Source organism: Pituophis catenifer, unplaced genomic scaffold (genome assembly GCF_029215685.1).
Source record: "Pituophis catenifer annectens isolate HBS135680 unplaced genomic scaffold, rPitCat1.0.hap2 SCAF_1, whole genome shotgun sequence".
NCBI classification, from domain to species: domain Eukaryota; kingdom Metazoa; phylum Chordata; class Lepidosauria; order Squamata; family Colubridae; genus Pituophis; species Pituophis catenifer.
The window spans coordinates 343,502,652-343,517,572 of record NW_027256881.1 but is presented as its reverse complement, the minus strand read 5'-3'; the positions used below and the strand labels follow the sequence as shown (position 1 = coordinate 343,517,572).

Below are 14,921 nucleotides of genomic sequence, written 5' to 3'. Positions count from 1 at the left end.
GTTTGAATCTTTCGAGGCTCAGGGTTGACTCAGCCTTCCGTCATTCTGAGGTGGGGAAAATGAGGACCCAGATTGTTGGGATTGTTGTAAACCGTTTAGAGAGGGGCTGTAAAAGCACTGTAAAACGGTATATAAATACAAGTGCCATTGCTATTATTCTGTTCTGCTCTAGTGTAGGCCAAGCCAGGCCAGTCCACGCCAGTCCACAGTCTCTTCTTCCTACACCCAAGTTAAAAGGTTCTGAGTCTCCTTTAGGAATCGGGAAAAGAAACTCAAACGGTATCTGCAGGAAGCCCAGTAAAAGCCCAAATGTCCGTATTTGATGTTCACCATTTCAGCTTCTTCGGGGAGATGCAAACTTCCTCTTCTCTTGGTCTCTCTTGTCTTTCAGAAACTCCCCTCTTCAGCGGTGAGGAAGACGCTGGGGATCCGGAGCCCCTGAAGTCTTTACTTTCCCTCCAGTGGAAAAACAAAGCGCCCAACTTCGCAACCGAAAGACGATTCAACGCTGCCGCTGCCCTGAGGGAGCCCTACTGCGCCATCTGCACTCTCTTCTACCCCTATAACCAGGTAATCGCACAGCCGCTCCGGTGGCAAGGGGCATACAGGGGGTCCTCGACTTACAACCGTCTGTTTAGCGACCGTTCCAAAGTTGCACTGGCGCTGTTAACTCTCACTTAGCCACCGTTGCAGCGTCCCCGCGGTCGTGCGATCCAAATTTGAGCCCCGGGCAACCGACGCATATTTACAATTTTATGAGGCGGTTGGTGCAGGTAAGGCGGCTCCTGAGTCTCTTAACAGTAACCGTGTTTTTTCAGCAATGTCAACTTTCAACATTGCCGTCTGGGGAATTCTGGGAATTGAAGTCCACTGGTCTGTGATGAGTCGTCTTCTTTCTGCATTTCTCTTTAAGTCCGAGTTCCCCAAGCCTTTCCGGGTTGGCGGCCCAGAGTGGGTGGAGATGGGAAACGGGGTGATTTGTGGGAGGGGCAGACACATGTGCACATGTGTGTGCGCCTGTGACATTCACGGCAATGCTCACGTGAGTGGGGCCAAAAGGCCCTGCAACGAGGCTCGCGTGAGTGGGGCCGCAACCACCTGCAACGCTCTCGGCGACACTCCCATGAGTGGGGTTGTGCACACGCACAGATGTGCACTCCAGCTGGCCACTCACACGGCCTGATGGTGGTTAGGCCACGGCTAGGTAGTGGGCTGCGGCCCACTGGTTGGGGACCCCTGTTCTGCTTCACAGATTGGGCTTATCTTTCACACACACACACACACACACACACACACCAGTCTTTCTTAACAGACCATTGAGTGTGTTTTGCGCATGAGTTGACATCATCATCATCATCATCATCATCATTATTCCATTTATTATTGGTTCTGTTGTTTTCTATGGCTGAAATTTATGCATTCTTGTAAATTGTAGGTGTTCATTGGAGGTGTATTGCTTGGAGGGGGAACCTGTCCTGGTTGATTTAGACCTCTAAACCAAGTACAAACCAGGGGTGAAATCCAGCAGGTTCTGACAGGTTCTGGAGAACCGGTAGCGAAAATTTTGAGCAGTTTGGAAACCGGTAGTGGAAATTTTGAGTAGTTTGGAGAACTGGCAAATACCACCTCTGGCTCGCCCCAGAGTGGGGTGGGAATGGAGATTTTGCAGTATCCTGCCCCTGCCACGCCCACCTAGCCAGGCCCACAGAACCGGTAGGGAAAAATTTTGGATTTCACCACTGGTACAACCCCCAGTGAACACCTAAAATCTACATAACATTTAATTTACTTTATTGTCATTGCACCCCGTACAACAAAATTAAATACCATCTTCGGTGTCCATTATAACTATAAAAATAAAACACAAACACACATCCTTCACATTCTATACAATTGAATTGAAAACCCCTGATATTGCATTGATATTACACTATACAGTAGAATTCACTAGAGTTACTGCTCTGGGGTAAAAGCTGTTTTTCAGCCTATCTGTCCTTGTTTTTATTGTCCTGTACCGTCTGCCAGATGGTAATAGTTCAAAAAAAAGGGCGCCCAGGATGAGATGGACCTTTAAGAATGTTAGTTAGTTAGTTAATCTTTAGGAATGTTAATTAATGTTAATAAAGACAGGTAGTCCTTGATTTACCACCATCATTGAGCCCCACAACTCCGTTGCTAAGCAAGGCAGCTGCTAAGTGAGTTTTGCCCCATTTTATATCTTTCTTGCCACAGTTGTTAAGCGAATCTGGCTTCCCCACTGACTCTGCTGCCAGCTCCGCAGGCTGCTGGCGGACCACAACAGTCTACTTCTGTATAACATTTTTAGCTATAGAAAAAAAAAAACATAGCATGTGAGGAATAGAATAATAACAAATATCCACTGATGGTTTATATCAAGGTTTGACTCAGCCTTCCATCCTTCTGAGGTAGGTAAAATGAGGGTCGCAAAGTCCCCTTTTGCGACCTTTTCCACGATGTGGAAAACCAAACGCAGCCTCTTCTTTCAGGCCATGCATTATTGCAAGGCGCGATCCCTTTCCTCGCCTGTGGAGATTCTCAGTCATCCAGGTCAGGGCTGTCCTCCAAAGGCGCTTTTTCCTTGAAGACATTTTGCTTCTCAGCCAAGAGGCTTCCTCAGTTCTGGTGGAAGATGGAAGGATTTGTATACCTGATTGTTGGTACTTTTTCTGAGGGTCGTTGAGGACACTTGGAGGTTTATCTGTGCCCTGAATAGAAAAGGCTGTTCAACCTTAATGTCGATGGTCTGATCAGAGAGGACCGACCACTGGTTTGAAAAACGGGTCAAAGAGGCCATCTGCGTCAAAATTGAACAGCCCTCTCTCAACCGAGGGGGAGGGATATGACACCATCCATCTCCTGTTTACAACACAGTCCTTTCAGCAGTTCCAAGGAGGCTCCACACCCATTTGCACCACTCAGGTGACTCTGAGGACACAGATGAATCTCCAAGTGGCCTCAACGCCCTCAGAAAGAGTGCAAACGACCAGAGGACTGCAAGGAATATCAATCCTTCCATCCTCCACCATTCAGTCAGAAACGAAGAAGCTTCTTTGGAGGAGAAGCGAAACGTCTTCAAGAAAAAACAAAAGTCCAAGTTGCCTTTTGGGTCTGCCTAGATCAGTGATGGCTAACCTTTTTGCTGTCGTGTGCCAAAAGTGGGGGGGTCGCACAGGGTGGTTGTGCGTCACGTGCCCACACCCATAATTCAATGTGCCTCGCTCCCTGCGCATGCACATGCCACCCCCTCACGCTCCCCCCGCTTTTAGCACACGATGGCCCGGTGGGCCCGGTAGGCCTGTTTTTTTGCCCTCCCCAGGCTCCAGAGGCTTTCTAGGAGCCTGGGGAGGGCAAAAACAGCCTCCCCCCTCCCCCAGAGGCCCTCCGGAGGCCGGAAATGGCCCATTTCCCGACTTCTGGTGGGACCGGAAGACCGGTTTTTTCTTTCCCCAGGCTCCAGAGGCTTTCTAGGAAGGCCCTAGAAAATCAGCTGGCTGGCGCACACATGCACACTGGAGCTGAGCTAGGACAATGCTCGCGTGCCCACAGATATGGCTCCGTGTGCCACTTGTGGCACGCGTGCCATAGGTTCGCCATCACGGGCCTAGATCAAAACACCCCTGTTCTTTCAAGGTCATTCAGCCAAATCTCCCCATATTGGCACTGTGAGCTTTTGACGGCAACGAAGCTTACCGGCATCTTGGGTTGTTTTGACAGATTTGACCATGAATAACTTTGGCCGCTTTTTAGTTCTGGAGTTGGCCAGAATGATTGGCAATCTGAGCTATCCCAGAGCTGAACTCTATTAGGGTTTATGGGCCAAAACCAGCAGTTTGGACTCGGCAACGTATTGGCTATCTCTGCAGCCATTGGACCATCGGTGTCATAATGCAGTCTTGGCTCTCTGCCATCCTGACCATTGCGGGGTTTTTTTTTTTTTTTTAACAAATTGCTGTTTCTCAGTTGCAGTCCCAGGTAGAACGTTACACAGTAGCCTAAATATGTGGCGATAAAGGCATAAGTCCCTATCGTGAAAGTTTTACCATCCAGAAAGGACGGTAACTGGTGTATCAACCTGAGTTGGGCATAGTCCCCCTTGGCTGCAGCTTCGGCCTCTACACCCAGAAGAAGTTCCAAAGCCAGGTGGACTCCCAAATTGTGGACCTGTTCTTTTCGAGGAAGGACAACCATGTCCAAAACAGTCATTGGGACAGTCCGATGAGTCTTCAACATCATCTTTTTAATGACCCCATAATCCCTTGCAGGGTGGAATCTGAGCAACTGAATGGAGCTAGCAGAGTGTTTTAATGGCCGGATGCTCTTCCTGTCACCAGTGCGGAGTTTTGTTCAGCAGATATATATATATTCCCATTGTGCCCAGAGAGAGAAATATCTGCCTCTACCTAGGGTCGAACTCACAGCCTCCTGATTGTGAGGCGAGAGCTCCACCTCTAGGCCACCGCACCACTCCAGGACAGTCCGATGAGTCTTGACGGTACAAAGTTGCCAAATATTATGTACCTCAGGGATCTCCAGTCTTGGCAACTTTATCTTGGTTGTCCCATTCTGACCTCTGTTGCTGTCTCAGATAGAGATGGATCTGTCAGGATCCTGATGGGATCTCAACCTGAACCAACAGGTGACGCCTTCTATTGACTACATCTTGATGTTCAGTAGCGGTGGGGAGACCATCAAGCCCTAAGGCCCCGTGTATTGGGGGCAAGCCAACCTCAACTGGTCCTCCCCCATTACTGTTGACTGAAACCACATGCTAAGATGGATTTATGCAGGGGTGAAATCCAGCGGGTTCTTACAGGTTCTGGAGAACCGACAGCAGAAATTTTGAGTAGTTTGGAGGACCGGCAAATACCACCTCTGGCTGGCCCCAGAGTGGGGTGGGAATGGGGATTTTGCACTATCCTTCCCATGGAGTGGGGTGGAATGGGGATTTTGCAGTATCCTGCCACAACACGCCCACCAAGGCATGCCCACAGAACCGGTAGTAAAAAAATGTGAATTTCACCACTGGATTTACATCTACGGAGATTCTCAGTCATCCAGGTCATGGTTGTCCTAAAGATGCTTATTCAAGAGGCAACTGGATTTTCTTGTTTTTCTTTGAAGACGTTTCACTTCTCACCCAAGAAGCTTCTTCAGCTCTGACTGGACGGTGGGGAACGGAAGGATTTATGCTCCTTGCAGACAGCTGGTCGTTTGCATCCTTTGAAAGGGTCGTTGAAGCCACTTGGAGGTTTGTCGGTGTCCTCGGGGGTCACCTGTGTAGTGCGAATGGGTGTGGAGCCTTTTTGGAACAGCTGAAAGGACTCTGTTGTGTAGCGGTGCTTTCCTTTACGGTGTATTCTGCCTTATGTCCCTTCACTGTCGAACACAGGTGCAGGTGACCCTGAGGCAGGGGTGGGCTCCTGGGGGTTCGGCAGGGTTTGGGCGATCCTCTAGCCAAGGATCACCGGGGTTTGGCAAACCCCCAAATGCCACCCCTAGCTAGCCCCGTCCATCCCACCCCTCCCAAGAGTCTCCACATGGCCCGTTCATCATTCCAGGTAAGTGCAGGGGCCGCGCGGAGGGTCTGGGAAGGCAAAAAGCTGGCCTACCAGAAGTCTGGACACGGGCCTGTTTCCAGCCTCCGGGGGGCCTCTGGACGCTATTTTCTCCCTCCTGGAGGCTCAAGAAAAGCCTCCGGAGCCTGGGGAGGATGAAAAATCCTCCCCTACTGTGGTGCAGGTGGCCGACTAGGCCACGCCCAGCATGGCCACACCCACCCAGAGAACCCGTTGCTAAAGGATCTGAAACCCACCCCTGCCCTGAGGACACAGACCTCCTAGTGGTCTCAACAACTCTCTAAAAGGATGCAAATGAGCAACTGTCTGCAAGGAGTATAAATCCTTCCGTTCCCCACCATCCAGTCAGAGCTGAAGAAGCTTCTTGGGATGAGAAGCGAAACGTCTTCAGAGCACCTTTGGGGGTAAGATGGGTTGGAACCATCGTAAAATCAGTTATTTCCCGTGGTTGATGCTATCAACAACCAACGAGGTCCGAAAGAACTAAGAGTGGGGGTTAATTCTAGATCTTGATGGAGGTCATCCATCAGAACAGCCTGTGTCACATCAGGGTCTGAATCCAGACTGGGAGAGATCTAGATAATCAACCGTTCGGTTGTACTTTAATTGGGGCCTGGATTTTTCTCTACTGAAGTTGCCTTTCTACACTGACCACTGGAATATTTGAAAAGGGCCAACTTTCCAATCCTGTTAACCAACTAGGAAAGTGAGGTGGTCTGTGGAGATTCTCCATCATCCCCGGTCATGGTTGTCCTAAAAGTGCCTTTCCAAAAGGCATTTGGTCTTACTTGGTTTCATCCAAGAAGCTTCTTCAATTCAATTCAGTTCTTCAGAACTGAGGAAGCTTCTCGGATGAGACGTGAAACGTTTTCAAGGAGGGAAAAAAAACAAGATGTCAGCGTTCCAAATTCTGATCTCCTTCAGCGCTGACATGAATGAATGAAAGAGGGAGAAGCTTTGCTTTAATGCTGAGATGAACTTTTACCTAGTTCCCTGCTCTTCAGTAGATAGCGTTACCTGGGTGACAGAGGGAGGGGGGAAATTCCTGTGAAAAGAAAGTGCTTGGGACGAAGAGATGGATCTGCACGATGGCCAATGAGACATTGGGGTTGAGGAACGGAAAGGGAGGGGTTTGGAAGGAGGTGCCAGTCTTGGCTGCACATAGAGTTCAGGGATGTCGTTCTTTCTATTCTTAAATAAAAAAAAGATTCATCAGAGACCTTGTGTTTGAGAATGAAGTTTATTTAAGATAGCAACGAAACCTGACACAAGAAAGTCCAGTTGCCTTTTGGAAAAAAAGGGAGAGGAAAGAGGGTTGTTACTCTGAGAGCTAAATCCTAAAGGACAAATTGTATTTGATTCAATCTGTAGAAATGTGATTTAACGCAATTCTAGGGACTGGATTGAGACCCCAGGGCGCTCTCAACTTGTTCTCCTTAACTAAAAATCAAACAAATTCAATCAATTAGAATAGAGCTGGAAGAGACCTTGGAGGGCTTCTACTCCAGCTCCTTACTCAAGCAAGAGACCCTATCCCATTTCAGACAGGTGGCTGTTTAGTCTCTTCTTAAAAAGCTCCAGCAATGGAGCGCCCACGATTTCTGGTGGCAAGCTGTTCCACTGGTTAATTGTCCTTACTGTCAGGAAGTTTCTCCTTAATTCCAGGTTGCTTTTCTCCTTGATTAGTTTCCATCCATTATTTCTTGTCCTGCCCTCTGGTGCTTTGGAAAATAATTTGACTCCCCTCCTCTTTGTGGCAGCCCCTCAAATACTTTTTCTAGTTTGCCAAGAACTTCCTCTTTCGTTCAAAAAAAGAGAACAGATGCTTTCAGACTCCTTTTAGCTATAAAAGAGGTCCAGGGAATAAATGGCTACTCAGCGCTCACGACACTCATGATGATGATGGGCGGCAAAACGTCCTGCTCAGACCGAGGAAAGCTGTGAGGGCAACGTATAATAACCGACAGGAAATAATTCCCTTTATTGTTGTGGAGAAAAACACTTTTCACAAAGAGCAGTTTTCACTTCTGTGGCGGGTGAAGAAAGTGGGGATCCCCTGCAATCATAATTTGGATAATGTGTTTTTCTGCTCCAAGGTCTCGCCGGTGGAAAAGGAGACGGCCTCGCTGCCCGGGGCTGAAAGCCCCTCGCTCCAGCCCCCTTTTAAAAACGGGCAGAAGACCAAACCTCTGATCCCGGAAATGTGCTTCACCTCAAGCAGCGAGAACACGGAGCCCCTCCCGTCCAACTCCTACATCGGAGATGATGGGAACAGCTTGTTAATCTCCTGTGCCAAATGCTGCCTGCAAGTCCACGCCAGTAAGTGCCGGCTTCCAGATTCCGTGCTGCGGCAACTTTTCTGCCTGTCTTCTCTTTTGCCAAAAAAAGGCCTCTGCGTTGGATGGGATCCCCTCTTTAAGGACAGAGTGGGGAGGGACCTTGGAAGACTTCTAGTCCAATCCCCTGCTCAGGCAGGAGACCCTAGACCAGTGATGGCTAACCTTTTTGCCATTGCGTGCCAGGAGAGGGGGGGGCGCGGGGGAGGGGTGCACGTGCACGTGCCCATGCGCACGCAACCCCACCCACCCCCGCTCCTGGCACATGATCGCTTGGTAGGCCCATTTTTCTTTCTTACCTGGTTCCAGATCCTTTCTATGCATCTGGGAAGGGCGAAAACAGCCTTTCCCACTCCCTTGGAGACCCTACGGAGGCTAAAAGGGCCCATTTCCCAACTCTCGGTGGGACAGGAAGTGACTTTTTGGCTGTCCCCAGCCTCCAGAACCTCTCTAGGAGCCTCTCCAGGAGTCTCTAGGAGCGTCTCTAGGAGTCTCTGGAGGCTGGGGGACAGGAAAAAATGTCACTTCCTGTCCCACCGGGAGTCGGGAAATGGGCCCTTTCAGCCTCCGTAGGGCCTCCGAGGGAGTGGGAAAGGCTGTTTTCGCCCTTCCCAGATAAATAGAGAGGATCTGGAGCAAGGTAAGAAAGAAAAACGGGCCTTCCCCACCCCCCAACCCCAGGCCCTCCAGAGGCAGGAAACAGCCTGTTTCCCTACTTCTGGTAGGCCCAGAAGGCCCGAAAATCAGCTGGCTGGTGCGCGCATGCGCCCCAGAGCTGAGCTGGCGTGCCCACTAATATGGCTCCGCGTGCCACCTGTGGCACGCGTGCCACAGGTTCGCCATCACGGCCCTAGACCATTTTAGATAAACAGAACAAGAGAATGGGGAGGGACCTTGGAGGTCTTCTAGTCCAACCCCCTGCTCAGGCAGGAAACCCTAGACCATTTCAGTCAAATGGCTGTCCAGTCTCTTCTTAAAAACCTCCAGTATTGGAACACCCACAATTTCTGGTGGCAAGCTGTTCCACTGGTTAATTGTCCTCCCTGTTAGGAAATTCCTCCTTAATTCCAGATTGCTTCTCTCCTTGATTAGTTTCCATCCGTTTTTGTTTTGTTTTTTTTTGTCCTGCCCTCAGTTGCTTTGAAGAATAGCTTGACTCCCTCTTCTTTATGGCAGCTCCTCAGATACTGGAAGACTGCTATCATGTCTCCCCTAGTCCTTCTTTTCATTAAACTAGACATCCCCAATTCCTGAAATTCCGTTCTTCATATGTTTTAGCCTCCAGGCCCCTCATCCAGGGGTGAAATGCTCCCGGTTTGGACCGGATCGCCCGATCCAGTAGCGATGGAGGCAGGTGGTTCGGAGAACCGGTAGCAAAAATCCCTGCCCCCCTCCCCCCCCATTCCCAACTGAGCCGCACAATCATCAGAGGCTTTTTTTTTTACTTTTTAAAGCATTTTTTCTACAACCTCTTCGGCCGAAAAAATGCTTTTAAAAGTAAAAAAAAAAAAGCCACTGATGATCGCGCGGCTCAGCTGGGATCGTCAAAGGCTTTTAAAAGAAAAAAACCCTTTTTTTTCTTTTAAATGCCTCTGACGATCCAAGCTGAGTTACCTGATCGGCAGAGGCTTTTTAAAAGCCTCTGACGATCAGGCAACTCAGCTGGGATCGTCAGAGCCTTTTGAAAGCATTTTTTTTACAACCTCTTCGCCGAAGAAGTGGTAGAAAAAATGGTTTTAAAAGTAAAAAAAAAAAAATTGGCCACGCCCACCCAGTCATATTACCCCACCACCACCAAGCCACACCCACAGAACCAGTAGTAACGAATTTTAGATTTCACCACTGCCCTCATCATCTTTGTTGCTTTGTTCCATAGAGTCAAAATGCTAGCCACGATTCGAACAAGTAGGGCTTCTGATACAGGTAGTCCTTGACTTAAAACAGTTCATTTAGTGACCGTTCAAAGTGACCCAAAAAGGGACTGATGACCGTTTTTCACACTTACAACCGTCGCAGCCTCCCCGTGGTCTTGTGATCAAAATTCGGACACTTGGCAAACGACTCATATTTGTGACGGCTGCAGCGTCCCCGGGGTCACGTGATCTCCTTTTGCGACGTTCTGACAAGCAAAATCAGTGGGGAAGCAGGATTCACTTTACAACCGTGTTAACTCACTTAACAACTGCAGCGATTCCCTTAACGACTGTGGTAAGAAAGGTGGTAAAATGGGACAAAACACACTTAACAACGCTTAGCAACGGAAATGTTAGGTGTTCTGCCCCAGCTACGGACCCCAAAGAACGCAGCACACACAAAGTCTGTACAAACCAAACAACGAAGTTGTTCCCTACAAATTGCTTCAGTTGGCCTTCCTCCTTAAATAGGCTAAGGGAGTGGCCAATTAGTCCCAAGCCTTACTCTCGAGGAGACCTGCTCCTGAGGAGCCACTCCTGCCTTTTGGCAGCTCTGTGCACCCGTGCATCGAGAAGAGGCTCCTCCTCTTCGTCCTCTTCACTTAAGGGAGCTTCTGGAGGTTCTGAAGGCCCTGGCTGAATCCCCGCCTCTGGCACCACATCTTCTCCAGCCTCCTCATTGTCTGACTCAAGTGCCAGCTGCACAGGCTGCTGGCGCAGCACCACACCAGCCTCCTCGCTGTCGGAATCAGCCACCAGCCGCACAGGCCGTGTACGGGTCACAACATTAGGGTTCAATTGTGGCCATAAGTCGAGGTGCTGCATTTCTAGGCAACTTCTTCACGTTCCTCAAAAGTGCCTGATTTCTTTTTTTTCTCAAAATGCATTTTTCCTTCCCAAAGATGAGTTTTCTGTCCTGCGTCAAGTAAACGGAGGTTTCTTTTTCTGGTGGTCACAAAGCAAGAAATCCATACCGAAGGGGTCGTGCTCTCTTCACAAAGCTGTTGAGTTTTAGATAAATATTTCAGCCAAGACCCACAGGTTGCATTTCGGCTTTCTAATCAACTTTCCAAGGAACAAACTCTTTTTAAAAAAAAAATGAATTATTTATTTAAATTAATCACATACCAGCATATGTTTCCGTAGGCTGCCCTTCTATAGGTTTCTGTTTATGGAAGGGAAGAAATTAGATTGGAAGGAATGTTATATAAATTAACAAAAGCTCCTTTTGGCTTTGGGATAGTAATTATTATAGATTGCCCTCAATTTAGGGCCACAGTTGAGCCCAAAATTTCTGTTGCTAAGCGAGACAGTTGTTCGGTGAGTTTTTCCCCATCTTACGACCTTTCTTGCCACTGTTATTCAGTGACTCACTGCCGTTGTTAAGTGAGTCACACGGTTGTTAAGTGAATCTGGCTTCTTCATTGACTTTGCTTGACAGAGGATCGCAAAAGACGATCATGTGTCCCCGGGACACTGCAACGGTCATAAATACGAGTCAGCTGCCGAGCGTCTGAATTGTGATCACGTGACTGTGGGGCTGTTGCAACCGTCGTAAGTGTGAAAAACAGCCATGAGTCACTTTTTGTGGTGCCCTTGTTACTCCGACTGGCCACTAAACGAACTGTTGTAATTTGAGGACTACCTTGTAATTCCCATAGTTGCCTCTTAAGTAAAATTATTCAGTGTTCCCTTTGTTTGGAATTCTTGAAACACTTTTCACAAATACTTTGAAAAAAACCAACCACTGTTTCTTCTGAAGGTTCAGAAACGGACTGCTAAGGACTGGTTTCCCCTGGCAATTGGAGAGAAACAGCATTTTATTTTATTTTATTTTATTTTATTTATTTTAATTTGATTTATATGCCGCCCTTCTCCGGAGACTCAGGGCGGCTTACAATGCGTTAAGCAATAGCCTTCATTCTTTTTGCATATTTTATACAAAGTCAGTTTATTGCCCCCACAATCTGGGTCCTCATTTAACCTACCTTAGAAAGGATGGAAGGCTGAGTCAACCTTGAGCCTGGCAAGATTCGAACCTGCAGTAATTGCAGGCAGCTGGTCTTAATAACAGGGTGCTTTAGACCACTGTACTACCAAGGCTCTACATTTATTAAATGTACAGTAGTGGCTAGAATTGTGGAAACCTTTTGGGAAAAGTATATTTTCTAAAACTAGCTAATAACATCACTTTTTTTTTAGTAGTACCATAAAATTATGTATCAATGGAAAGATAATTTAATCAAGAATGTAATGCAATAACTTTCATGAAGGATTTGCTATTAGAATAGCAATTACAGTTATAAAGAAGAAAAGTGAAACACATAGAAAAAACAAGATATACAAAAATTATCACCATGTCAGTTAATAGTTGGGTAACCTTTAGCATGAATGACGGCCTTACGACGTCTTCCCATGGAGTGAACCAAGTCTTTGAGTTCTGCAGCTGTTATCATGCGAAACCAAGATTGAAGGATTGCTTCTATTAACTGGGCTTGATTGCTGGGTCGCTTCTGACTAACAAGTTTCTTTTAAATTAAATTAAATTAATTCAATTTATATGCCGCCCCTCTCCGAAGACTCAGGGTGGCTCCATAGATTTTCAATTGGGTTAAGAAGGTCTGGGCTATTCCCAGGCCATTCCAGCAATGGAATAGGATTATCTTGAAACTCCAAAAAAATAAAAAGTGGTGTTATTAGCCATCAAACCTCAAAAATACACTTTTCCCAAAAGGTTTCCAAAATTTTGGCCACTACTGTACATGGTACATCTCTCTATCAAGCGAATCTGGACTCTGCCATAACTAACAATACAGCAATTAAAAAATTAATCCTGTCTTAAACCTCCCGATAGATGCGCTGTTTATATATTTTCTCTTTGTGTTGTGGCACCTACTTTTGATGATGGAGAACAGGGAAAAAAAGCATTTGTCTTTGATTGAGTTTGATTTAAATGCTTTGGGAAAAGAGCTCACCACAAGTGATTGTAACTGATTTACGTGGTTCTTTTCTTCCAGTTCTTTTTTTTCCCCCAGTTTGATACTTTTTTTTTTTCATTACAGGTTGCTATGGGATACGCCCGGACCTTGTGAATGAAGGCTGGACATGTTCCCGTTGCTCAGCAAACTCACTGCTAGCGGTAGGCAAAACCTCTTTCTTGGTAGCCCACCACCCCACCACCTCAAAAAAAAAGCAAAATGGAGGGCTGGATCCCAGCATAATCAGAGGTGGTATTCAGCCGGTTCGGACAAGTTCGGATGAACCAGTATGAAAATTTTGAGTAGTTTGGAGAACCAGCAAATGCTACTTCTGGCTGGCCCCGCTCCTGCCGTTTCCTGTCCTATATTCCCTTGGTTTTTAGCTCAGCTGATTTGCGCGGCAGAGCGGATTGCCACACTTCAGCTGCGCTAAACAACAACTCAGCTCACCAGCGCTGACACCGAGGGCGGTCTTTGAGTGCTGCGCACGGGCGCAAAATCCGTGTTAGGCACATGAAGCATGTTCTCATAGAACCGGTAGGAAAAGATTTGGAATCCCACCACTGAGCATAATGCTAGCTTTGAGCCCAAGGTGGTGATTTTTTTGGGCGGTGGTGGTGATGAAGATAAAGAGGATGAAGAGGATGGATGATGAAGAAAAAGAAAGACCAGGGGCGATATTTATTTATTTATTTATTTATTTATTTATTTATTTATTTATTTATTTATCTATCTATCTATCTATCTATCTATCTATCTATCTATCTACCTATCTACCTATCTATTTATTTTTAAATTTGTATACCGCCCTTCTCCCTGAGGACTCAGGGCGGTGAACAGCCAAGTAAAAACATAAACTACAAACATTAAAATACAATTAAAAAGATATATATAAATTTGGCCCCATGATTAAAAACAATAACAGACAATTAAAAACATTTTAAAAAGTGTTAGGCCAGCCCAGCTTGCTGGAAAAAGAAGGTTTTAAGGGCAGTAGTCTTCCAATATAATATCTAAGGCAGTGGCCCTCAATCTTTTAGGCACCGGAGAGAGGTTCTGTGGAGAGAGGTTTTTCTGTGGAGCGGAGGGGCCGTGGTTTCACATGCTTCCTGCATCCCGCAGATGGGGCTTCGCTTGTTTGCGCGAACCGGTTTCTGGCATACCATGGACTGGGGGTTGGGCACCCCTGATCTAAGGTACTGCCACAAAGAAGAAAGGGGTCCACCTATTCTCCAAAGCACCTGAAGGCAAGGCAAAAAGTAACAGATGGAAGCTTATCAAAAGAAAAATCCAACCTAGAATTAAGAAGAAATTTCCTGACAGTGAGAACAATTAATCCATGGAACGGCTTGCCTTCAAAAGCTGTGGGTGGAGATTTTAAGAGGAGATTGAACAATCATTTGTCTGGAATGGTATAGGGCAGGGGTGTCAAACTCAAGGCCCGGGGGCCAGATCCGGCCCACAGGGTGCTTATTTATTTATTATTTATTATTATTTATTAGTTTGATTTATATGCCGCCCTTCTCCAGAGTCTCAGGGCAGCTTACAATGCTTTTAAGCAATAGCCTTCATACTTTTGTATATACCTGCTTAGTAGGGCTTTCGGCCCCCCCAAGCGGTGTTCTATTTTATACAAAGTCAGTTTATTGCCCCCACAATCCGGGTCCTCATTTTACCTACCTCGGAAGGATGGAAGGCTGAGTCAACCTTGAGCCTGGTGAGGCAGGAAACAGCCTGTTTCCCTACTTCTGGTGGGCCCAGAAGGCCCGAAAATCAGCTGGCCGGTGTGCGCACGCGCCCCAGAGCTGAGCTGGCGTGCCCACTAATAGGGCTCCGCGTGCCACCTGTGGCACACGTGCCATAGGTTCGCCATCACGGGTATAGGGTTTCCTGCCTGAGCAGGGTATTGGACTAGAAGACCTCTGTTGTGGCCTGCTGGCGGCCAGCAGAGCTGGCAGGAGAATCAGACAGTAAGGAGGTTGGGGAGGAACCTGGGCCAGTCCTGGGGGCTGGGGAACGCTCAGACAAGGGCTCTGCATCGGAGGCAGAGAGGGAGCTAGGCAGCAGTGAGGCAGAGAAACAGCTGGAGCCTGTTCC

The 14,921-nt window shown here is 47.4% G+C and overlaps 1 protein-coding gene across 1 annotated transcript in view; it reads left to right on the top strand.

The window, feature by feature from the left end:
• Nucleotides 1-14,921, top strand: part of KDM4B (lysine demethylase 4B) — a 256,770-nt gene that overhangs the window by 217,466 nt on the left and 24,383 nt on the right. The window contains exons 14-16 of the mRNA XM_070944548.1: nt 392-570; nt 7,694-7,916; nt 12,909-12,985. Coding sequence (XP_070800649.1) covers nt 392-570; nt 7,694-7,916; nt 12,909-12,985 — 479 coding nt within the window. The remainder of the gene's footprint in view (nt 1-391; nt 571-7,693; nt 7,917-12,908; nt 12,986-14,921) is intronic.